The 26,303-nt window shown below is 45.5% G+C and overlaps 1 protein-coding gene and 1 pseudogene across 21 annotated transcripts in view; one reads left to right on the forward strand and one right to left on the reverse strand.

The window, feature by feature from the left end:
* NCOR2 (nuclear receptor corepressor 2) overlaps nt 1-26,303 on the forward strand; it is a 192,824-nt gene that overhangs the window by 48,086 nt on the left and 118,435 nt on the right. For all 21 annotated transcript variants that reach the window (XM_087913480.1, XM_087913491.1, XM_087913494.1 and 18 more), the window contains exons 4-8: nt 1,361-1,532; nt 4,615-4,794; nt 5,934-6,047; nt 14,288-14,344; nt 22,666-22,718. In XM_087913480.1, the coding sequence (XP_087769606.1) occupies nt 1,361-1,532; nt 4,615-4,794; nt 5,934-6,047; nt 14,288-14,344; nt 22,666-22,718 (576 nt within the window). The remainder of the gene's footprint in view (nt 1-1,360; nt 1,533-4,614; nt 4,795-5,933; nt 6,048-14,287; nt 14,345-22,665; nt 22,719-26,303) is intronic.
* Nucleotides 14,809-16,006, reverse strand: LOC148124649 (uncharacterized; annotated as a pseudogene).

Below are 26,303 nucleotides of genomic sequence, written 5' to 3' on the forward strand. Positions count from 1 at the left end.
AATACCATGAAGATGGGTTCTGCCGTAAGTCCGAACGTTAAGAAGAATAAATATCTGGTTCTGGTGACTGACCCACCTTCGATCTCGCATCATCGTTATCATCATCCTGGGACACATAATATAGTCAAAGTTTTGCAGCGTTAATTTAGCGCCAGAAAAATAAACACAGATGGCTGATGCTTCATTTAACATCTTTGTAAACGTAATAAGTAGATTTTACAAACCAGTTGTAGATTTGTCTTAACATAGAGCAAACTCCGACGGAAATAAACATGTTGCAAGTAACTTCAGAGTAGAGCTCCAATCTTCAGCAAGCAAGCATGTTAAGTTTCTCTTTCACTTTAGTTCAGCAGGCAAGCGAGAGAAACAGTTTCATTTCAACAGACAGACTCAGAATTCAACCTAGCTTCAGAGCTGCAGAGCTTAATATAGAGCCACACCTAGGCTACTTCCAGTTTCAGTTTCCAAACAGTTCTCATTGGCTGACTTAGTTGCTAGGCCTATTTATTGGCTGACCTTGTTATCAAGCTCTATTCCAGTTCATGAATATATTGACAATATATTTGCTTTCATTCATAATAATAATAATTTGCATTGCTCCTACCGTGATGTTGGATTCCTTAAGGAGCCGGCTATTATTGATGAATATAAAATACAATAATTTTTTTTTTAAAAAAAAATTCTTGTTGCTTTCTTAGTTCGACTTTGGAGTTTGCCTTTGGGGCTTGTGAAGCTTTCTTTTAAGATTATAAAGATGGCTTTAGTTTAGTTTACTTTATTGTCATTGTACCTCGTACAACAAAATCAAACGCCATCTTCAGTGCACATCATGACCATGAAAATAAACACAAGCACACAACTTTTACCCTCCACACATTGAACCGAAAACCCCCAACACAGCACCAACACTGCACTACGCAGTAGAATTCAACAGAGCTCCTGCCCTGGGATAGAAGCCGTTTTTCAGCCTATTTGTCCTTGTTTTTATTCTCCTGTACCATCTGCCAGATGGTAATAGTTCAAAAAAAAAGGGTGCCCAGGATGAGATGGATCTTTGAGAACATTTTGAACTTTCTTAAGGCAGCGGGAGCTTTAAAGCTCTTCCAAAGAGGGAAGAGGGCAACCCAGGATCCTCTGGGCAATGATGTTAACCCTCTGGGGTGCTTTCCTATCTGCCCCTGTGCAATTGGCAAACCATACAGAGGTGCAGTAAGTTAAAATACTCTCTTATGGTGCAGCGGTAGAAGGTCACCAGCACTTTAACGAATTGTATTGGGAGAAACGGTCTAAAAAAAAAATACCCATTTAAAATCCATTGGCTTGGAGCTCCTTGTCTCATTCTCTGCTCTCTTCCCTGCAGATCCCAGGAGACGCACGCTCGGGCCGAGTCCCATTCCTATCTCTCGGATCTGAGCAAACCGTCGGAAATCGAATTCATTGAGACCAAGCGGCCTCGGATGGAGCTGTTACAGGAGCCGCTGCGGAGGCCTCCGACTCTGCTCAGCCAGGCGGGAACAGACGGTTTCTCCAGGGTAAGCTGGAAAGAGAAGCTGTACAGGGAAACCTTGAATTACGAGTGTCATAGAACCCGTTCATTATAGGCATACATCAATAGAATGTTTGTAGCTCGGGGTGGAAATGAGGGGCCCTTGCTGACGTTTCATGACCCAACTAGGTAACATCATCAGTGCTAGAAAGGAATGGGGTTTGCAGAAGGAGGAAGGGAGGAGGAAGAGGACTGTGGGGTCCTTGGTGCTCTCTGAGCTTGGTGGTTTTCTTACAGACGTTTCATGACCCAACTAGGTAACATCATCAGTGCTAAAAGGGAGTGGGATTTGTAGAGTGGAGAAGAAGATGGGGGGGGAGGATGACAACTATGTGGTTCCTGGTGCTTTCTGAGCTTGGTTGTTTTCTTGCAGATGTTTCACGACCCAACTACGTAACATCATCAGTGCTAGAAGGAGGTTGGGCTTGTGGAGGAGGAGGGCTGTAGGTTCCTTGGTGCTCTCATAGCTTGGTAGTTTTCTTGCAGACGTTTCATGATCCAACTACGTAACATCATCAGTGCTAGAAGGGTGTGGGGTTTGCTCTCTGTTTATATACAAGTGGCCTGCCCTGTCCGTGTTGGTGAGAGTATTTCTTGGTGGTTCCTTGATAGAGCAGCTGTTTACTGTTCGAAGGTTTGTCTGAGTTGGAGGTTGGACATGCTTCAACTTTGGCAGAAGCTGAGGTGGCTAAATCCCGTGCGCCGGGGGGTGAGAGGTGGTGGTGGTGGGGATGAATAGGTCATCTGAGATGTTCTGTGATAACCCAGAGTGGGATACAAAATAAACACAGTCACAAAAAACAGGTGAAGCCCCTTTTATTCCTTCACGTTGCTTCCAAGCTACAAATATCCTTGACTGGAGACCAAAAAAAAACTCCCACACAAACAGTTACAAGAAGGAGGAAACACCTATAAATTATAAAGAGTAAAAAACAACACAAACCAGGAAAGATAAGGGCTTGTACATGTCCACTGATATCAGAACGCACATTGGGAAGGACACCAAACTCAGAGAGGAAACATAAACTAGAGATATTTCCACGCTTTGTTTCCAGCACTGGCCCATACGCAGGTCCGTCCTCTTATTCAGTTGTCACAGCTGCAGGCCAGGAAGAGGATCAAGGCCCTCTCCTCCCCAGTAGACCACGTCTCTCCCTTATCCTCTCCTCCCTGCGTGCCCTAGGATGGAGAGGGGATGGGCCTGGGTCCTCCTCTGACTGCTCAGCTGGCCTCTGCCCTTCTCCAGCCTCCTCCACAACCCCCGGAGCCAAACTTTCACTCCCTGTTGGCTGTTCCTCCTCTCCCTCGGAGTCAGTCTCCGCCAGGGCGTGACATGTTCAGGGGCCTGCCAAGATGATGGAGAGACCTGGCCCCTGGTGTTCTGACCAAGGCTTCCTGAGACAGTAACAATCACACGCTGTTCCCAAAAACCTTGTTTTTATTTCAACGGCTATGAATTATATGCATTCACCACCCATAATGAATCCCAAACAGTTTATGAATAGTCCCACAGAAGTCTGCCACAGTCTTTTAGGATAAGGCTGATAAGCACCCACCTTTATCTCCCTTGAAATGCTGCCAACGACTAGATTTCCAATTAGCTGTACAAGGCCAAACGGAGCATGAAGTCAACATGGAGCTTCAGAATTTAAACCGACCAGAATGGACAAAGTTGCTTCCTGCAAAGGCTCCTGTCCCTTCGCTCCTCCTTTATGTCTCATGGGAGGGGCCAATCACCTCCAAGCCTTACTCCCTTTTGTCTTAACTGTTCTTGCCTTCTGGCAGCTCTGCTCATGTGCGCACTGGGAACAGGCTCCCCCTCTTTTTTTACCTCCCCGATGTCAGATTCTGGAGGCACCAGCGTCTGCACATAACTCACACATGGCCCTGGACTCATCTCTGTATCGGACGCAGATCCCTCGTCCGAGCCCTCCCCAGACTCCAGGACTGGCCCATGTTCCTTCCCGCTGCCCGACTCTGCTGCCAGCTCCGCAGGCCGCTGGTGGACCACAACACCTGGTGGCTTCAGAGAAGGCAACCATCCCACCCCCTGCCAGCCAGCTGTCTACAGAAGGAAGTCGAGTTGTAAGGAAGGGAGTTGCGGGTCCTTCTGGAGGACACAGAGAGAGTGACCTTTGGTATTACAGGACAATGATGGTCTTGTCTTTCTTCCCCGCTAGTTAGAAATTGAGAGGGCCAGCTTGGATGAGATCTCCTGAAGGGAAGCAGCTGTTTTGAGGGCCAGCCAGGCGGTTTCTCCCTGGTTTAAGGTTACAGAATGGAGTCATCTGGAGAAAGATGGAGGGTCTGGGTGTGAGGAGGGAAGGACAGTTGCCAAGTCAACAGGCCCACGTGGGCTGCCTTCAGACGACAGAAGCTTTGCCTGTGTCAACTCTATGGTCTTTTTAAAGTTGCCAACAGAAAGGGAGTGGGGAAAGGGGTCCGAAAGAGCAGTGCGGCAGCTTGGAAATCGAAAGGGCATTCCATAAATAAGTTTTTCAAAGATAGTAACTAGGTGACTGACAGGTCGGTCACACAGGGAGATCCGTGATCCTGAGTAACAACCGTAAGGGGCAGGCTATCAACTCATAAAATATTTCTATGGTCCTTTTAGAGTTGCCAAGACAGGGAGGGGGGACAGTGCAGCAGCTTGGAAACCGAAACTGCATTCCATAAATGTTTTCAAAGATAGCAGCTAGGCTGAAGTGTCTGCCGTGCAAAATTCTAACTGGAGAGCAGGATTGATGACTCTGGGCTATGGAGGTGTCCCATTGGAGGATATGAATTATGATACACCTGGGGGTGAGGGGAAAACCAGGGTCAAGGGGTGACCATGAATGATGCATCTCAGAGTCGGCTACACCCAGGCAGTGCCGGACATGTTAACTCCCAATAAATCCTTTTGAAGTTTTGGAAGTTTGGCTCAAGACTCATGATTTAAATGGCGGGAACTGCCGGAATCCTGACCGCGTGTTCAAGAGGTTTCCTAGAGGTTCTCCAGACAGGTAGAAGAAGCTTTCTTCTCATGAACTTCCTTTCTCTCCCCCTCCCCCGGCCCCAACCTGCAGGATCGAGGCATCACCGGGAAACTGGAGCCCGTTTCTCCCATCACCTCGGCCCATTCAGATTTGGAATTGGATCTCCTCCCAACCCGGCTCTCGAAGGAGGAGCTGATCCAGAACATGGACCGTGTGGACCGAGAGATGACCATGGTGGAACAGCAGATCTCCAAGTTGAAAAAAAAGCAGGTGACAAGACCTCCCCTTCCCCAAAACCGACGTTAACGGAGATCGGCTGAGGGTTTTTCATCCAGATTTCAACCCGAGAAGGTCTAGGGCAGTGATGGCGAACCTTTTTGGTCTGGTGTGCCGAAAGTGCACGCGTGCATGTGCCGGCACCCAGAGTGCAATGCACTCCGCCTTCCTGTGCATGCATGCGCAACACCCTCCCGCCTTACCTGCATTGCGCGTGGGTGTGCCTTCCAGCTGATTTTCGGCCCGTTTGATGCCTTTTTCGCTCTCCTCCAGGAGGCTTGAGGGAAGCCTCTGCAGCCTCGGGAGGCCGAAAAACTGCCTCAAACCAGCTGAAAATCACCTGGGAAGCGCACGCAGGCGCAGCGCAGGTAGGTTTGCCTGCAGCTCGCGTGCCGGCACAAATGGTTCTGCATGCCGCCACCTGTGGCACGTGTGCCATAGGTCCGCTATCACAGGTCTGGTCATAGCCACAAATCTATTTTGATCGGGTTCTAGGTGTGACGAGGTCATTTCCTTTTGCCAGATAGAACATGGGGGCCACCATAGCATGATGGAGGATGTGCCAGGGAGACACGGCAGCTTTTAGAGACTTGGGAGCATCAACAAAGCCTAGATTTTCCCAGGATTGGGCCTGAATGACAGTAGCGTCCAGATGCCCTCATACAGGCAGTCCTTGACTTAACGGCCAGCATTGGGACCAGAATTTTGGTTGTTAAGCGAGTTTATTGCATGACTGGCTCCGATGTTGCAACCGTTTTTGCCGTGGTGTTCAGTGAATTCATGCGGTCATTCAACGAACCCTTTCCCAAATTGAAAACTCTGCTTGGAAGAAGCCACTTGGAAAGTTCCCCAGTCACAAGCCCAGGGCACCGCAACCGTCATAAAGGCGAGCCAGGTTGTTGCGATGGTTGTAACTTGGGTGGGTTACAAGTCGCTTCTTCCAAAGCTGTCGTAAATTTGAACCACCGTGAAGCGACCGGTTGTAAGTCGAGGACTGCCTGTGTGGCAATTTGTTGTGGTGTGTGTGTGTGTGTGTGTGAGTGGGGCGTTCCAGGGAGCGCTGGTCCCTGGGAGAGGGGGACTTCCGAAGAGCGCCCCCTGCCTGATTTCCGATTGCTCCTCTCCTTCTACAGCAACAGCTGGAGGAAGAAGCGGCCAAACCGCTGGAGCCCGAGAAGTCCATCTCTCCACCACCCCTGGAGTCGAAGCACCGCAGTCTGGTCCAGATCATCTACGACGAGAATCGGGTGAGCTGGGCTCTTGAACCCCGGGTTACGGTTTGGAAGGAGGCGCCTCCTTCCTAGTTTAAAGCTTGAGGGTGCAGCCGGCACGGTTTCTCTCAGCCAGCTACTTCTCAGGAGAAGAAGGAGGGAGGGAGGGAGGGATGAGAAATGGATGGATGGATGAAGGAGAGATGGATGGATGGATGGATGGGGCAATGGATGGATGGATGAGAAATGGATGAAGGAGAAATGGATGGATGGAGGTGGGTGGGTGAGTAGGGGGGAAGCGGGGATGGATGGATTGATGGAGCAATGGATGGATGGATGGATGAGAAATGGATGGATGGATGGAGAGATGGATGGATGGATGGAGGTGGGTGGGTGAATAGGGGATGGGGTTGGTGGATGGATGGATGGATGGAGCAATGGATGGATGAGAAATGGATTAAGGAGGGAGGGATGGATGGAAGGATGGAGGTGGGTGGGTGAGTGGGGGAGGAAGGGGTGGATGGGTGGATTGCTGGAGCAATGGATGGACGGATGAGAAATGGATGGATGGATGGAAGGATGGAGCGTGGTTGAGTAGGGGAGGAAGAGGTGGGTAGATGGATGGATGGATGGAGGGTAGATTGGATGGAGAAATGGATGGGATGATGGAGAAATGGATGGATGGATGGATGAAAGAGAAATGGATGGATGGATGGATGGATGGATGAAAGAGAAATGGATGGATGGAGATGGGTGGGTGGGTTGAGGGAGGAGGAAGTGGGTGGATGTAGGGAGGGTGGGATGGATGGATGGATTCCTACTCCCATTCCTACTCCCACTTCATCCAAAGGACGTTCGTCCCAAATTGGACTTTTTTTCTTTTGAAGACGTTTCGCTTCTCATCCAAGAAGCTTCTTCAGTTCTGATGGGATGGTGGGGAACGGAAGGATTTACACTCCTTGCAGACAGCCGGTCATTTGCATCCTTTTTAGAGGGTCGTTGAGGCCTCTTGGAGGTTTATCTGTGTCCTCAGGGTCAACCATGATCAGGATGACTGAAAATCTCCCTAGACCTTCAGCTATGCTTTTGGAGATGAACACCCTTTCAATGGGGCAGGAGTCTGAGTGGATTCCCAGAAAAATTGGAGGCTACAGGAACCATATGCACACTACTCAGGTAAATCTTCAAGTGGCCTCAGCACCTCTCTCAAAGGATGCAAATGACCAGCTGTCTTCAAGGAGTATAAATCCTTCCGTTCTCTACCATCCAGTCAGAGCTGAAGAAGCTTCTTGGAGGAGAAGCGAAATGTCTTCAAAAGAAAAAAAGTCCAATTTGGGATGAACACCCTTTGGATGAAGTGGGAGTAGGAATGGATTTCCAGGGAAAAATTGCAGGCCGCAAAAAAGAAGGAGCACCATTCAGGTGACCTTGAGGACACAGATAAACCTCCAAGTGGCCTCAGTGACCCTCTCAAAGGATGGAAATGACCAGCTCTGTCTGCAAGGAATATAAATCCTTCCGTTCCCCACCATCCCGTCAGAGTTGAAGAAGCTTCTTGGATGAGAAGCAAAATGTCCTCAAAAACAAACAAGAAAGTCCAGTTGTCTCCTGAAAAAAAGCACCTTTGGGACTGCCGTGTCCCGGATGACAGAGAATCTCCGTAGACTTTCAACCTAGAACTAAGGAGAAATTTCCTGACCGTGAAAACAATTAACCGGTAAAAAACCAGGTTGTCATCAGAAATTGTGGGTGCTCCAACACTGGAGGTTTTAAACAAGAGACTGGACAGCCCTTGGTCCAGAGTGGGATAGGACAGGGATGGCGAACCTTTTTTGTTGTGATGTGCTGAAAGCGTGCATGTGCGCAAGTGTGCCGGCACCCACAATGCAACGCAGCCCCATGCTCATGCACGTGCAACCCCTCCCTTACGTGCACTGCGCATGCGCGTGCCTCCCAACTGATTTTTGGCCTGTTTGAGGCTGTTTTCGCCTTCCCAGAGGATCGAGGGAAGCCTCTGCAGGTCCAGGAGGCTGAAAATCGGGCCCGTTTCGGCACTTCCGGTATTTCCGGAAGGCCCGTTTTTCAGCCTCCCGAGGCTGCAGAGGCTTCCCTCGAGCCTCCATGAGGCCGAAAATGGCCTCAAACGGGCCGAAAATCAGCTGGGAGGCGCACGCATGCGCAGTGCAGGTAAGTTTGGCTGGGGCTCGCGTGCCCGCACAAAGGGCTCCGCGTGCCACAGGTTCGCCATCACAGGTATAGGGTCTCCTGCTTGAGCAAGAGGGATGGACTAGGAGACCTCCAAGGTCCCTTCCAGGGCTGTTATTCTGTATTCTGAATATGCATTCTTCGGCATTGCAAAAAAAATCTGGCCAAGACCCGTGGATTATTTTTCATTTGTCCCCAAAGCACTGCAGTTGTTCCTTCCCTCTCTCGCTCGCCTGCCTTGGAGCAAATGCCTGTCAACTTCCTTTTTGGGAATTGACCTCATCTACGGCTGTTTCTCTTCTCTCTCTCTCTTTCTCTCTCTCCCCTCTCTCCCCCCCTTCTCTCTTGTCTCTTTCTCCCCCCTTTCCCTTTCTCTTTTCTTTCCCCCTCTCCCTCCCTTTCTCTCTCTCTCTTCCCCTTTCTCCTCCCCCTCTTCTCTCTTTCCTCTCTCCCTCCCTCTCTCCTCTCTCTCTTTCTCTCCCTCCCTCCCTCCCTCCCTCCATCTTCTCTCTCTTGTCCCTTTCTCTCTCTCTCCCTCCCTCCCCCTCTCTCTCTCTTCCCCTTTCTCCTCCCCCTCTTCTTTCTTTCCTCTTTCTCTCCCTCCCTCCCTCTTCTCTCTTGTCTCTTTCTCTCTCCCTCCCTCTCTCTCTCTCTTCCCCTTTCTCCTCCCCCTCTTCTCTCTTTCCTCTCCCTCTCTCTCCTCTCTCCCCTTTCTCTCTCTTTCTCTCCTGACGTCCCCCTCTTTCTCTCCCTCCCTCTCCTCTCTTGTCTCTTTCTCTCTCTCTCTCCTCTCTCTCTCTCTTCCCCTTTCTCCTCCCACCTCTTCTCTTTCTCTCCCTCTCCTCTCCCCCCTCTTTCTCTCTCTCTCCTCTCTCTATTTTTCTCACTCTCTCCTCCCCGCCCCCGTTTTTCCTCTCTGGTTCTCGCAGACGGTCTCTCTCGTAGCTGCGGCCCCTGAGTTCATGCGAGGACAGCCGCTGCCGCATCCTTTCTGCAGTTCCCCTCCTCCCGCTTCCCGCACGTCTGCTCTGTCAAGAAAAATAAAGGGAAGGAGTGAAAGAGGCCATTAAAAGGCAGGTTTTCGGAGGCACAAAATCCTTCCCTCTTGGGAGGTTCTTTTTTTTTTTGCAGTTAACAAGAGTTGGAAGGGACCTTGGAGGTCTTCTAGTCTAGCCCTCTCTTTTCAAGCAGGAGACCCTGTACCATTGCCATAGGTTTTTACAGATGTCCGCAGGTCTTTTCTGAGATTCACGGAGGAGGCTCGTGGTGTGTTTGTGGCGGTGATTAGAAAACAAGCAGTGTTTGCATTGAGAACATAGAATAACAGGGTTGGAAGGGGCCTCGGAGGTCTTCTAGTCCAACCCCCTGATCACCCTCTGCTGTTCCAGTAGATTTTACAGATGTCTCACGGAGACGATTCTCACTGGGCTTACAGTGATTAGAAAACACGCAGCGTTTGCATTGAGAACATAGAATAACAGGGTTGGAAGGGGCCTCGGAGGTCTTCTAGTCTAACCTACCTCTGACGCAGGAAGCCCTATGCCCGAGATGGCGAGCCTATGCCACGCGTGTCAGAGGTGGGCACACGGACCCCAGCCAAACTTACCTGCGCTGCGCATGCACACGCCTCCCAGCTGACTTGCGGCCCGTTTGAGGCCGTTTTCGCCCTCTGGGGGGCTCGAGGGAAGCCTCTGCAGCCTCAGGAGGCCGAAAAACAGGCCTTCCGGAAATCCCGGAAGTGCCGAAACGGGCCTGTTTTTCAGCCTCCCGAGGCTGCAGAGGCTTCCCTCGAGCCTCCCAGAGGATGAAAAGGGCCTCAAATAGGCTGAAATCAGCTGAGAGGTGCGCGCATGCGCAGTGCAGGTAAGGGGGCAGGGTGGGGATATTGCGCACGCAGGCGCAGGGGCGGGGCAAGACACATTGCATTGTGGGTGCCGGCGTGCGCACGTGTTTTCGGCACACCGCAACAAAAAGGTTCGCCATCACTGCCCTATACGTTTCTGGACAAATGGCTGTCCAGTTTCTTCTTGGAAAACCTCCAGCGATGGAGCCCCCCTCCCAACCGAAAGGAAGAAGTGGGGAGCCAGGAGAGACTCTGCCCATTAGGAAATGCCTTGATTTAACAAACCATTGGTTTAGCAACGATTGGAAGTTCACTGTGCCCCCTGAAAAAGTGACTTGTGGCCGGTCCTCGCATTACAACCGTCACAACATCCCCACGGCTACCTGCGCAAAATTCGGACGCTTTTGCCAATTGGGACCTTCCCAGCCAGTTTTCAAATCAATGGGGGAACTGCAGATTTGTTTAACAACTACGTGATTCTCTTAACGACGGCTGTGATTGGCGCAGCCACCGCGATGCAAAAGGGATTGTAAAATCAGGTGCGGTTCGCTTAACAACCTCCTCGCTCGGTGAAGGAAATTCTGATCTCAACTGTTGTCGTAAGTCAAGAACTACCTTCTCAGCTAGTCCTCGACTTACAACAGTTCATTTAGTAACTGTTCAAAGTTACAATGGCTCTGGGGGGGGAAAAAGCTACTTAAGACCGTTTTTCACACTTACGACCTTTTCCCCCCCCATGATCCATGCAATCTAAATTCAGACGCTTGGCCGCTGACTCGAACTTACAACTGTCGCAGCATTCCCAAGGTCATGCGATCCCCCTTGAGTGACTTTAGGACGAGCAAAGTCAACAGGGAAGCCAGATTCACTTAACAACCGGGTTACTATGTTAACAACTGCAGTGATTCGCTTAACAACGGTGGCAGGAAAGATCATAAAACTGGGGGAAAACCCATTTGAACCATGTCTGAACAAATGTCTCAACAACTGACACGTTGGGCTCTATTGAAGTCGTAAGTCAAGGACTGTCTGTATTTTATTTTATTTTATTTTATTATTATATTATGTTATGTTATGTTATGTTATGTTATGTTATGTTATGTTATGTTATGTTATATTATATATATTATATTATATTATATTATATTATATTATATTATATTATATTATATTATATTATATTATATTATATTATATTATATTATATTATATTATATTATATTATATTTTATTTATGTATTTTTATTTTATTTTCTTCTCTTCTCTTCTAAGAAAATGGAAAAATTCAGTCTGATGCCTCTCGACCAGAGAAAAGAGTCTCTTATTGGGCTCTTGGGACTATCAATTACAATCAATAAGGCTGAATTTTAATTTGTTTCCTATCTTTTTCCTTGTACCTCTTTGTTGCTGAACTGTTTATAAATACATCGCTATAGGCTGAAAAACAGAAATTTGAATAGCTGCCTTCCTCATTTTTTAAAAAACTAACTGCTGCAGAATACAATTTGCATTGGCCAATTTATACATTAACAGATTAACAGAGTTGGAAGGAACCTTAAAGGTCATCTAATCCAACCCCCTGCCCACGCAGGAGATCCTACGCCATTTCTGACAAATGACAGTCCAGTCCCTTCTTGAAAGCCTCCAGTGATGAAGCTCCCACAACTTCCGAAGGCAACTTCTCTTCCATCGGTTGATTGCTTTCACCGTCAGAAAATAACGCACTTTAAAAATATATATTAAAGGAAGAGGCCCCTGGGAAGAACAGGGTGAAGGAAAGAGCCAAAGACAAAGGTGAAAGAAAGCGGTGAGGAAAGCTTTTTCCGGTGCAAATTGGGAAAGGAACTTACTAATTAAGGACTTGTAAATAAATAGCAACTTTGAAACTGTCTCTGTTTCAAAACTGCAACCTGCAAACACAGTTGGGCAATGCAGGATCCAACCACTGGGTGGTTGTCTGGTTGTGTAAATATTGCCCAAGTAAAACTCCTCCTTTAGAGCTCTGCCTTGTGGCATTGAGGGGTGATTGTCCTCTTCACAATACGGCAGACTTTTATTTTTTGCACTTTTAATTCAGTTCGTTGACTCATGATTCCTTCTAGCCATTTTCCTTTTTGGTTTCTCAACCCACCTCAATGGGTTGTTATCCGGGGAATATCGGAGGAGAGAAACGGTTAGGTTCATCTCCTTGAGTTATTTGTAAAAATAAAGGTTGGGCACAAAACGAACAAACGGAAGTGATTACAGGGTGGTATGTCAAGGTACAGGAAATCCTCAACCTAGGACCACAATGAAAGCCCCAGATTTTGTACCTTCTTCCACGCTTGGTGGCTTTGCCCGAAGAGTAAAAAGTATTGGGAAAAAATACGAATATGGATAAGAGAAATCACAAATATTCAATTAGAACTCAAGGCTGAATTTTTTTTTTGTTGGGAATAATAAAAGGTGACATCGCAAAAGAAATAAAATATTTAATTCTACATATAATCACCGCAGCAAGGATAGCATTAGCTCAATGTTGGAAGGGAGATCAGATGGCAACGGATGATTTGATAATCCAGAAGATCTACGACTGCGTAGAAATGGATAAACTCACCCAAAAGTTAAAAGAATAAGGAAGACTCGAAATATTATACTGTGTGGGAAAACTGGTATAATTGGATAAAGGATAGAAACCAGAGAGTAAACAGATAGGGAAGGGAAAATATAAAAAGATTATGACAGGAGTATTTACCAGATAGAGGAATTAAGTATTGGAAAATTGTTTGATAAGGTGTTCGTCTAAGCAATTAGAAATGTTTATGTTTTTACATTTATTGGTTATGTATAACTTTTTGGTTTAGTATTTTACAAAATGTTTTGTACTATGTATATATTTTTTTTAATGTTTAATGAAGTTTATTTTAAAAAAAGAAAGAAAGCCCCAGATTTCTGTTGCTAAACGAGACAGGTGGCCTTGCCCTGTTTTGCAACCTTTCCTGCCACCGTTCTTAAGTGAATCATTTGCAGCTGTTAAAGTCAGTGACATGTTTGTTCAGTGAATCTGGTTTCCCCGTATTCAGAAGGTGGCAAAAGAAGAATCGAATGACCCCGGGACGGTGCAATCATCCTAAGAGGAGTGGGATGCAAATATTTTTACTACTGGTTCTGTGGGCGTGGCCAGGTGGGCATGGCCACGTGCCTGGGTGGGCATGGCTTTTCTCTTTGGCAGCACCCACCTACCCATCCTGCACACCCCTTTATGCCTCCTGGGCCTCAGGGAAGCCTCCTGGGCGAAGCAGGAAGGCAGCGAGGGGGATCCCGGAACAGCTGATCGTCAGAACAGCTGATCGTTGGGGAGGGCAGAGAAATACTGGTTCAGTCAAAACAGTAGCTGTTTTTTTTACTACTGGTTGGTGCGAAGCGGGCCAAACCGTTAGAATACTATCACTGATGGGGAGGAACCCGTAGGCAGATAAAGCAAAGAAGGTGGGGGAAAGAGGAAGACTACAAAGACTTCTTGATCCCTGAGGTGGACAGGCCCACGACAAAAATAATGTTCCATTCCTCTTCTTTAAAAAAAAAAGAATATGTGAAATAACCTTCTCTCCTCCTGGTAATCCTCTTTCTCCACCCTTCCAAAACCACGGAAGAGCATCCCGAGGAAGAGAAATAGAGGAGAGAGAGAGAAAAAGGGGAAGAAAAGAGAGAGGAGAGAAAGAGGAGAAAGGGAGAAAAAGGAGAGGAGAGAAAGGGAGAGAGAGGAATAGGTGAGAGAAAAGAGAAAAAGGGAAAGAAGGGAGAGGAGAGAAAGGGAGAAAAGAGGGGAGAGAGAGAAAGGAGAGAGAAAGCGAAAGAAGGAAAGAGAGAGGGAGGGAGGGAGGGAGGAGACACGCTGAGGAGCCTGTGCGTGCACACAAGCGTTTTCTCCCTCCTCCCTTTCTCTTTCTCTCTCTCTCTCTCTCTCTCTCTCTCTCTGCGCTGTTAACTTTTTCTCCAGCCCTGGGGAAGGAGGAGGGCGGAGAAGGAAGTGTGTTTTAATTTGTCATCTCCTGCAACAGAGAAATCGGAGCTGGGATTTTGGAGAAGGCTGGTAGAGGGAGGAAGGGGGGGGCGGAAGTTAAGCTAGGCGGGCCACTTTTTCTGCAGCCAAAAAAATAAACTAAAAAAATAAAATAAAATAAAACCATCATTTTCTGTGCATTTTCTCTCTCCCTACACACTTTGGTCTCCATTCCTTCGTTGGCAGAAAAAGGCAGAAGCTGCTCACCGGATCCTGGAAGGGCTGGGACCCCAGGTGGAGTTGGTAAGTGGAGTTTTACCTTCTCTCTTCCTTTTACTCTGCTCCCCCCCCTTTCCCCCCCCCTTGTCTTGGATGGGAGAGAAAACGGGGGGGGGGGATTTTCCTTGGTTGCAATTCCAGATGTCCCTCCTGATCTGCCGGCCGAGCCTTTGAAGGGCAGCCAAAAGCTTTCGGAGGAGAATTTTACACAGAGGGCAGCAGCCAGGAAGCTCAAACCCTTCCTCTCCTCAGCCAACCTCGGCTAATCATCATCTGTCTGGCCGGCTGCCAAGGCAGGAAACCAGACAGCCGGATCACCTGAGAACACCGTTTCTTGAGAAAGGCGTCTTGCTGGGCACCTGGTTTTGTTCTTTTGTTCTTCTTCTTCCCTTCCTGATTTGAATTGCAAACTGGGCCAAAGCAGAAGGATAACATCATCCTTATTTTCTGGAGAGTTTTATTATTATTATTATTGTTGTTGTTGTTGTTGTTGTACACCAAAATGACAGTATACACAGCAGACGAGATAACCATGCTGGGTTTCGTATCACAAATCACTAGCCGAACCCTTCCCGAGTGTTTAGGACTGCGTGATGTATCGGCGGATTATGCGAGCAGATCCCAGTAAGGTGGCCTTCTGCAGCTGACCGGTGGTGACTTTGTCAGCGCCAATTGTTTTCAAATGCTTGCCTAGGTCTTTAGGCACAGCAGCACCCAGTGTGCCCAGTACCACTGGAACCACCTGCACTGGTTTATGCCAGAGTCTCTGCAGTTCGATTCTCAAGTCCTGATATCTGGTGACTTTTTCAAGTTGTTTCTCGTCGATTCTGCTATCACCGGGTATGACAATGTCAACGATCCACACTTTTTTCTTCTCCACAATCGTGATATCCGGGGCATTGTGTTCCAGAACTTTGTCAGTCTGTATTAAGACTAGTTTTGCATGCTCATTTTCGACCACTTTTTCAGGCTTATGATCCCACCAGTTCTTTGCTACAGGCAGATGGTAGTTGTGACACAAGTTCCATTGAACCATCTGAACGACTGTATTGTGACGTTGTTTGTAGTCAGTCTGAGCAATTGTCTTGCAATGGCTCAGTATGTGATCAATGGTTTCATCCGCTTCTTTGCAGAGTCTTCATTTGGGGTCATCAGCAGATTTCATCAGCTTTGATTACATTCGTTCTGATGGCTTGTTCTTGAGCTGCAAGAATCAGGCCCTCTGTTTCTTTCTTCCGTGTTCCCTTGGTCAGCCATAACCAGGTCTTTTCCTTGTCTACTTTTCCTTGGTCTTTTCAAGGAACTGTCCATGCAATGCTTTGCTACACCAGCTGTCAGCCCGAGTTTGCATCACTGTTTTCCTATATTGATTCCTGGTTTGCTGCCCTTTGAGCAGCTTCCTCTTGTTGACCTCCATCAAAGCTGGTTCAACACTGTCTTTCACATAATCTGCCAGAGCGTGCTTCTCTTCTTCGCCTGTCTGCTTCACTTGCAAAAGTCCTCTGCCGCCTGCTTTTCTGGGCAAATATAACCTGTCGACGTCACTACGCGGGTGCAGCGCATAGTGCATGGTCATCAGTTTTCTTGTTTTCCTATCCAAGCTGTCCAGCTCGGCCTGTGTCCAGTTTATGATCCCAGCAGTATATCTGATGACAGGTATGGCCCAGGTATTTATAGCCTTGATGGTGTTACCACCATTTAGTTTGCTTTTAGAAGTTTTCTGACCCTTTGTGTGTATTCTTGGCTGACCACATTTTTCATTTGCCCGTGCTTGATATTATCCAGCTGCAGTATGCCCAGGTATTTGTAGGCTTCGGGTTGGTGGCACTTGATGGTTTGTCCATTGGGCATTTCGATTCCATCACTTTCTACGCTCTTCCCCTTCTTCAGTGCCACTACGGCGCATTTTGTCCAGGCCAAAACTCCGTGCTGATGTCAGTGCTGAAAATTCGAACTGTATTGGTCAGTGACTGGATTTCAATTTTTGATTTTCCGTTTAACTTCAGATCATCCGTGTACAGCAGGCGAGAGCTTTTCTGTGAATTTTTAGCAGTTTGATAACCCAGGTTAGTTTTCTGTAAAATTGTTGACAGTGGGGTCATGGCGATGATGAACAGCAGAGGTGAACAAAGAATCACCCTGGAAAATCCCTCTTTTGATGTTGACCAGTCTGTAGTTTTCACTTCCAGTAAACAGTTCTGTTTTCCAGTGCTTCATCGCATTTGCAGTGAAAGTACCAACGCACTTGCATATTCCGATGACATCCAGGCACTTGATGATCCAGCTGTGCGGTAGTGAACCAAATGATTTCTTGTAGTCAATCCAAGTTGTATGCAGATTTGTTTTTCGGCTTTTGCAGTTCTCTAAAGCCATTTTGTTGGTTAGGAGCTGATCTTTTGTGCCTCTGTTTCCTCATTCGTTTCCTCTGTACTGGCAAGATGTTATTTGCTTCTACGTAGTCCTGGATCCCCCGTCTGATTTCGTATCTGATTTCGTATTCTGATTTCGTATCCCCCGTCTGAATCAGACTCTGATAGATAGACTCTGGTCTGATTGGAACAATTGATTTTGTTTGTACTGGATGACTCTGGCTTCGTATCTTTCCATTTTTCTTGCTGTTGCTGCTCTCTGCTGCTTCACAATTTCCAATGCTTCGTCCATTTTTCTTGTGCTGAGCCCATATTTTTTTATCAGATGTTTCTTGATCTTGCTGTTCTTCCGCTTTTTCTCCTGCAAATTCTTCAAGTTACTTGCATCTGCTCGCAGGCTCTTGATTTTCAACTCCAACCTGATTTTCCACTGTGGTTTTCCAGTCGATTTTCTAGGGGGCCGCGGCTGTTGAATCCCCAGTTCTTCTGTTACTGTGACTGCTGTATTATAGGCAGGATGATTTGCTTGTTCAGTTGATGTTATCTGGGCTGCTGCAAGTGCATAGTTCGCATCCATCACCAATGGCGCCAGATATTTTCTTGGCACAGTCTTCAGTGTTGGAAGCCGCCTTCTTTCTGCATTTGTTGCAGCGTGTGCCAAGATTTTAGCTTTCAGTTCTTGCTGCCTGGCACTGAGCACTCCTGGTGTTTCAGTGATGACTTCAGGCCCTTGCTGATCCTGTTTTTGCAAAATATCTGCATTTTCTTTGAATTCGGGCTGTTCCGTTGCTCCAGATGTTATTGGAGTATTTTCTGCTGCCACTTCAGAAGTCTGCTGTTCAGCAGTCTGTGTTCCCGTTTCACGATTTTTCCGTATTTCTTCAAGGTCGACTTCACTGAGCACTTTGTTCCGAGTGATGAATGGTTGCTGATCGGCGAATCGTAATTCAGTTATACTGGTTCTGCTTTGTAGTAGCATTTCATTACGGAGCGGTTCTCCGACATGGTGTATTTCTGCCGCTTCTGAGGTTGTTCAGCTTCCAGTAGCCCTGCAGGCCCCATCCCCTGGTTGTTCAGCTTTGGGACCCGTGGCCTGTAGCCCACTTGTCGACGGATGCCCAGGTTCCCCTGCAATGGTCATAAGTGTGAGACCCAATTGGTCGTAAGTCACATTTTTCAGTGCAATGGACTCTAAACAAACGGTCGCAATTCGAGAACCACCTGTATCTCCTGTCTGTCTCCTCCTGAGTTGGTCAGGGATCCAAAATAAAATAGCACTTAGACAAAGGGCTTAGATTCTGGATGAATGTATTTTATTTTTTCTTTTATGTACACTGAGAGCATTTTCACCAACGACAAATTCCTTGTGTGTCCAATCACACTTGGCCAATAAAGAATTCTATTCTATTCTATTCTATTCTATTCTATTCTATTCTATTCTATTCTATTCTATTCTATTCTATTCTATTCTTATTCCATATTCTATTCTATTCTTATTCCCTGTTCTGTTCTATTCTTATTCCATATTTTGTTCTTTCTGTTCTATTCTGTTCTATTCTATTCTATTCTATTCTATTCTATTCTATTCTATTCTATTCTATTCTTATTCCATATTCTATTCTTATTCCATATTCTATTCTGTTCTATTCTTATTCCATATTCTATTCTATTCTATTCTATTCTATTCTATTCTATTCTATTCTATTCTATTCTATTCTATTCTTATTCCATATTCTATTCTATACCGCTTTACAGTGATTTACAGCTCTCTCTAAGAGTCAGCCTATTGCCCCTAACAATCTGGATCATTTTTACCCACTTCGAAAGGATGGAAGGCAGCGTCAATCTTGAGCCTGTGAGGATCGAACTGCTGGCAGTGGGCAGAGAGGGAAGGAAGGAAGGAAATAGCACTAGCACTACCACTTAGACTTCTATACCGCTTTATAGTGCTTTCCAGCCTTCTTTAAGTGGCTTACAGGGTTAGCCTCTTGCCCCCAACAATCTTAGTCCTCATTTTACCCACCTTGGAAGGCTGAGTCAACCTTGAGCCTGGTGAGAATCAAACTGTTGGCAGTTGGCAGAATTAGCCTGCAATACTGCATTCTAACCACTGTGCAACATGGAAGGAAAAGGAGGAAGGAAGGTAGGGAAAGAGCAATAGCACTTAGGCTTATATACCACTTCACAGCCCTCTCTAAGAGGTTTACAGAGCCAGCCTCTTGCCCCACAACAATCTGGGCCCTCATTTTACCCACCTCAGAAAGATAGAACCTTGAGCCTTGCGGGATTGGAAGTGCCAAATTGCAGCCAGCCAGAAGTAGCCTGCAGTACTGCCCTCTAACCACTGTGCCACCTTGGCTCATAATATATAAATATAAACAGAAATGACTTACATCCACTAAAATAACTCTTGCTAGGCCTGGTCAGAAAGCTTGCATGAAGAGCAGAATCTCTTTCCGGAGTGGGGTAAAAAAATCCCCACTTCAATTCATGCGCACCATTGTCCACCATTAGAGCAATCTGATGTACAGATGTTGACTGGTTGTGTTGACAATCCGGGGTCCTTAAGAGGACATCAAGAAGTGAGGGAACAACAGAAGTGTTCCTAAGGCATCCTCGCTTCCCAAACCTTTTTTTCCCTTGGAGGGAAAAATGAAAAAAAATTTTTGAGAGGAAATCACTTTTGTTTGTTATTTTTCGAGAAGTTTCTACACACGGAGAAGTTCACTGTCAGTGCAGCTGTGATTAATTTCCCTATGATCCTTCCGGTTGAGTAAGTCCTAGGGTGACCAAGTGTCAGAGGAGAATAAAACAAATTAGCTAGAGAAAACCTCTCGGCTGACAATTCTTGTCTTCTGCAACAATTACCTTACCATCCCTTCGTACCCATCAGATATATGAAATCACAGCTCCCGTCATCTGTCCCTTCTCCCGTATGGTCATATAGCGACAGCATGCAAGGTGAAGAGAGCTGTCATCCTCTGATCAGCAAGCAGGTCCTTGAGATCTTTGGGGAGATCCTTGGGATTGGAGGACCTCTGGGGTTGGACTAGATGGCCTCCAAGGTCCCTTCCAACTCTTATTCTATATTCAGCGGAACGACTTGCCTTCAGAAGTTGTGGGAGCTTCATCCCTGGAGGCTTTCAATAAGAGAGTGGGCTGCCATCGATCATAGATGGTTACGGCAAGGGCCTTCAAACTTGGCAAGTGGAAGACTTGTGGACTTCAATTCCCAGAATTCCTGAGCTAACATGACTGGAGGAGGAATTCTGGGGGTTGAAGTGCACAAGTCTTAAAGCTGTCAAGTTTGAAGACCCCTGGGATAGATAAAGAGAGGTAGGATAGATAGATGATAGATAGAGAGAGAGAGAGAGAGAGAGAGAGAGAGAGAGAGAGAGAGAGTGAGTAGATCAAGGGTCTCCCAACTTGACAGCTTTAAGACTTGTGGACTTCCAGAATTCCTGAGCTAACATGACTGGAGGAGGAATTCTGGGAGTTGAAGTCCACAAGTCTTAAAGCTGTCAAGTTTGAAGACCCCTGGGATAGATAAAGAGAGGTAGGATAGATAGATGATAGATAGATAGATAGAGAGAGAGAGAGAGAGAGAGAGAGAGAGTGAGTAGATCAAGGGTCTCCCAACTTGACAGCTTTAAGACTTGTGGATTTCCAGAATTCCTGAGCTAACATGACTGGAGGAGGAATTCTGGGGGTTGAAGTCCACAAGTCTTCAAGCTGTCAGGTTTGAAGATCCCTGGTGTAGGGTCTCCTGCTTGGGCGGGAGGTTGGACTAGATCACCTACAAGACCCCTTCCTATTCTGTTAATCTGTGATGTGAAGCTTGTAGGACCTTTCGACCTTCCAGACCCAAAAAAATTCATTCAAGAGTCCCATGGCTGCTCGTTGATTTGATCATCATCTCTGCAACGTCCCACATTTCCTCCAGATGTTTCCACCCAAGGGAGAGCAATCTAGTCATAGTTTTTAATTTTAATTCCAGTATAAGGGAGAAGACCTCTCAGTCTTTAAGAAAGGATCTCAAGAAAATGGGCTCAGTGCCTGTGGCCCACTTTTTCATAAGGGTTGGAGCTGGTAGGGTAGACGTTGCCTGGTCTTTCTTCTAGAGAAGTGTGCCTGAACTGAGATGTAGTTACCTATTTTTCAAAGTCCTCTCTTCCTTTTTTTTTTCCTAAAAAGTTCTTTTAGATTAAAAAAAAAAGCATGGCCTAAGAAAAAGATAGCACTCCCATCCTTCCCATCCTATCTTGGCGACCTTCTAGGACTGGAGGTTGAATGACTCAGTCAGGAATGGTTGACCTAAGAGTTGCAGTCTGGTTGAAGTCATCGATGTCTCTTCCTTCTTCACAACCCCTTCTCTCCTTTCCACACCTCCCGCTTGTGGGGAGAGACTTCCCCATCTCTGGCATGTCCTTACTTGAACAGTAGACCTGGGGAGATGATAGGGCTCCAAACTGTAGAGTTGGAGCCCTTGTGAAGCTTCCCAGCTCATGAATTGGGCTCAGCCTTGGCTGGGTGACTCATCTGGAAAGAACCCAAAGAGTCATAACTGTAATGAATGATTAATTGGTCTAAATGCTGTTAATGGTGAAGGAGGCTGTAGAAATTCAGTCTTACAGTCAAAGGAGAAAAGCCAAGTTGTCTGGACAGGAACTTAGGATATTCAGTTCTGAAGAAAAGCACGCTTGTAGGTAACACGAGAGCCTTTTTCCCGTCCCTAACAAGGGATTAGAGGAAAAATGAGTAACCATTATTCTGTATAGCCATCGAAACAGATCAGAAAGAATGGGTGTAAGTAGTGCTTCCCAGATTTCATTTAAAGATAGAGAAACTGCCTGGATCTATGACTGGAAAGGTCTATTTACCGTATTTCCCTGGAAATAAAACAGGGTTTCATATTAATTTTTGCTCCAAAAGACACATTAGGTCTTATTTTGGGGGAAATACTGTGCTATATTGACTGTTTCCTAGTATGATTTGATTGCTTATTGTGCCCTATGACTATTATTAAGTGTTGCACCTGATGATTCTTGATGAATGTATCTTTTCTTTTATGTACACTGAGAGCATTTGCACCAAGACTTGTGTGTACAATCATGCTTGGCCAATAATGAATTATTTCTATTCTAAATGCGTCCATATGACTGGCTGAAAATCTTAACTGGGACTTATTTTGTGGGGGTAGGGCTTATATCAAGAGCCTCCTGAAAAAAAAATCATACTAGGGCTTAGTTTCCATCTGGGTCTCATTTTCGAGGAAACGTGATTTATTGTTGTGGCTTATATATGGAGCTTTTCAAAACAGCTTGGACGACGACCTCTAGAAGATAGTTTAGTTGATTTTCCTGAAAATTGTCCGAAGCCTGGAGGATATAAGATAAACCTTTGTGGTCTCTTTCCAACTCTACATTTTTATGATTTTCTGATAACTGAATATAGGAAACCTGCGTTCTTGCACTTTGATCTGCATTGCATTTCTTCCAAGATCGTAAATAAATTCTCACGTCTTAGTGTCTGGATTCCATTTTCAGCCTTAGTTGATCTTTCGGGAGCTTCCGGGTTGCTGGATGGTGCACTTTCCTAAGTGTACAGCTTTCATTTGTCCTTCCAAATTAATCACATGTTGCTGGGGTTTGTAGAGGTGTGAAGTGACCTTTTTAAAAAAAAATTCAGAGCCGTTTCTTTCTTTGGAAAGGAATTCCTTAGCTCAACCCTGTTTTGGTCAGGGAGGGCCTAAGAATGGAAAGGAATCCAGAGAGGGGAAAAATAATAATAATGAAAGAGGCAGAAGGGTGCAAGCCAAGCAGGGATGTGAGTTGGATATTTGACCAGATTTGGAGGTTCACGAACATCATCACCCCTGGCTCTCTAAACCTTGGAGACTTCCAAGCAGCCAACGTCTGAACTCCAGAGTTGTCCCCACGCTCTCTTTCATGTTTCCAATGTTCTTGTCTCTTTCAGCCACTGTACAACCAGCCTTCGGACACGAGGCAATACCATGAAAACATTAAAATGTAAGTAGCCAGCAGCAAAAGATCTCGGCACGTCGTGGCCTCTAGCTTTCAAAGGTCCAGCTGGGGAGAATGGCTCAGCATGTCAAAAATTGGAATGTTTTTTTGACGGCTCCCCCTTTTTCTATTCATCTATTTCCATCTATCTGCCTATACACTTATCTACATATCTGTCTGTCTGTATCAATGTCAATTAATCTATCCCTTTATCTATTTCTATCCATCTATCCATTTATCTATATCTACCTCTATATATATCCATTTATCCCTTTATTTTTCTCTATTTGTCTATCTTTATCTCTATCTATCTATCTATCTATCTATCTATCTATCTATCTATCTATCTATCTATCTATCTATCTATCTATCTATCTATCTATCTATCTATCAGCCTATCTGTCAGCCTAATTCTATCCATGTATCTATATCTCTATACCTACATATGTATATCCATCCATTCATCTTTCTATATTCTATATATTGTTTGTCTGCCTGTCAACTACATCCATCCATCCATCCATCCATCCATCCATCTATATCTATCTCTATACCTACATATCTGTATTTATATCCATCCATCCGTTCATCAATCTTTCTATATTTTATATATTGTCCGTCTTATCGGTTTGCCTATCATCCATCCATCCAATCTGTCTCTTTCTCTGTTCTTTTTTTCTTTTTAGCTGGGGCAAAAGGCATATGATCCTCCGTGGACAGGAACTTGCGAGTTTTGTAACCCCACTACCTTGTAGCTTTAAAGCTTCTAATTTTCCTTCTCATGGCCTGGCACCCCCTGCTAAAGATCGGCTGCCAGGAATCCGGGCCAGTTCTCTGCCTGATTTCCCCCGGGGGCTGCTTGCAAACAACGCCGTGCCTCCTTCCTTCAAGTGTGTGTGTTTTCTGTCTAGTTTCTAAGCTGCGGCAGCTATAACCTGGGTTTGCCTCGGCTCTGCCCCTGGGAACGAGGCACATGATGCCTGCAGGAGCTGGCCTGGCTTAACCTTTCCACAAACAGCTTCCTATGTTTTGGATGAGCTGCACATTTGCACGGACAAACAGCTTGGCACTCTGTGGCACGTTTGAGGTGCTCACGGCCCATTCCTAGGAGAATTGCAGAGGGAACTGCAGGGTTTGAAAAAGAGGGAGAGACGAAAGAACGCCCAGAAGCACCTAGCACGGCTCCCTGGATTATTATTTTTTTGCTGACTTTCCAAATGCAGAGGAGTTTGAAGATTGCACAAAAGTTTAAAATGTCAGATTCAGCTACCTTGTTTTTTTCCCCCCAACTTCTAAAGACTTGTTTGGGATGAAGTTAGGAGATCCTTGGCAACTTCCAGACCAGAGTTTCTTGTTAACTTTAAGATGGTGGACTTCAGTTCCCAGAATTCCCCAGCCAGCTTGCTAAAAGACAGGTGGACTTCAACTCCCAGAATTCCTCAGCCAGCTTGCTTTAAGACAGGCGGACTTCGACTCCCAGAATTCCTCAGCCAGCTTGCTTTAAGACAGGTGGACTTCGACTCCCAGAATTCCTCAGCCAGCTTGCTTTAAGACAGGTGGACTTCGACTCCCAGAATTCCTCAGCCAGCTTGCTTTAAGACAGGTGGACTTCGACTCCCAGAATTCCCTAGCCATCATGTTTTAAGGCAGGCAGACCAACTCCCAGAATTCCTCAGCCAGCTTGCTTTAAAACAGGTGGACTTCGACTCCCAGAATTCCTCAGCCAGCTTGCTTTAAGACAGGTGGACTTCGACTCCCAGAATTCCCTAGCCATCATGTTTTAAGGCAGGCAGACTTCGACTCCCAGAATTCCCTAGCCATCATGTTTTAAGGCAGGCGGACTTCGACTCCCAGAATTCCTCAGCCAGCTTGCTTTAAGACAGGCAGACTTCGACTCCCAGAATTCCCTAGCCATCATGTTTTAAGACAGGTGGACTCCCAGAATTCCCAGAATTCCCCAGCCAGCCAGCACACATCTTAAAATTGCAAAGATTGGGAAACACTTTTCCAGACGTTTTCTGCTCCTCTTAAACACACCCAGCCTTTCCTTTCTTTGTCTACAGAGAAGTTTTGTTTCTTCCCAGTTGCCTCCCTTCCCAGAAAATGGATCCACGACTCCCAATTTTCTGAATTTAAAATTTATCCTTCATTGTCGAGAGTTTGAAAGGGCCCCCAATATCCCCCTTCCAGGGGTTTAAGCTTTAGAAGGTGGTATTTTGATACCATCATAAGATATAGAAGCACCGAAGTTGGCTTTTACCGGAACGGGCTTCATCTGTAAAAAATCAGATTTAATTCTGAGTTCATTGGAGTGTTTTCTCTTTTTTAAATTACCCACTGCAAAGCAGGTTTTGAAAATACCATAATTTGTCCTCTTAAATTTCAGCAGGAACTTTATTCCATTATTGTTCTGCATCTCAGTACAGTAGAGAGGTTTTTTTCGGTTCTGCTTTTTACCTTTGTTTGTAAAGTTGGCTGCTGGTGTTTCTTATTAAGGGCTATTTTGTGCTGAAAAGAAGGTAGCTGCCACCTGCCGAATGCTACCTTAGAAATTGAATTTGGTCTTTTTTTTTACAGCTGAGTCCTTTTATTCCAGCCAAAGTGGAATTCAGCTTCTCGGGTTTTCTGTTGAGAACAGATTAGCATCTGCTTCTCCGTTCAAGAAGCTGGTTTATTTTATTTATTTTCTTTCAAAAAGAGCAAACGGGGATGTTCCTGCTTTTACAAATGCAGATGTTTTCAACCCAGGGTGCCCAAGTAGCAGGTTGGGTTTTTTTGTTATTTTTCCCTATCACAAACAAATGTGGCTTTTCCTGCCAAGGGAAAATGATAGTAAAATTGTGTTTGCAGGCATCCCATTTGGCTTAGCTCCTGAATTGGCCATGTTCGTGCCTTACGTTGGGCCATAAACAATATTATCTATCTAAAATGACAACAAAAAAAGTTTTGGGGGTATCGTGTGAATGAAACTGCAAGATTGGAAGTGGTCAAGCTAAACTGGTTGCGTGAATACAACCAAGAGTATTGTGAGCCTAATCAGAGTTTATCAGGGACTCCCCCAAAAGTCAGATGAATTCTAGTTCTACCTTAGGGATGAAAACCGGCTGGGTTAAATTCGGCCAATCACCAGGAGGCAATGAGTTCTAGTCCTGCCATAAATCTATATCTATATATATCTATCTATTTCTATATCTATATATCTATATCTATCTATATATCTTATCTATATCTATATATATCTATATCTATATATCTCTACCTATCTATATATCTATATATATCTATGTCTATATATCTATCTATGTATGTATATCTACATATCTATATCTATATATATATTTATATATCTGTTTTCTTAAGTTTTTGCGGATACTTACATGTATGGCATTCAGTTTTGTTCGGGTATTTTCCCAAGTCATTGTAGTTATCTATATCTATCTATCTATTTCTATATCTATCTATATCTATATATCTATCTATTTCTATATCTATCTATATCTATATATCTATCTATTTCTATATAACTATATCTATATCTTGCCTCTATCTATCTATCTATATCTATCTATATCTATATCTATATATCTGTCT

The sequence above is a fragment of the Pseudonaja textilis genome, chromosome 15 (genome assembly GCF_049901715.1).
Source record: "Pseudonaja textilis isolate UNSWEBS1 chromosome 15, rPseTex1.2, whole genome shotgun sequence".
In the NCBI taxonomy this organism is placed as follows: domain Eukaryota; kingdom Metazoa; phylum Chordata; class Lepidosauria; order Squamata; family Elapidae; genus Pseudonaja; species Pseudonaja textilis.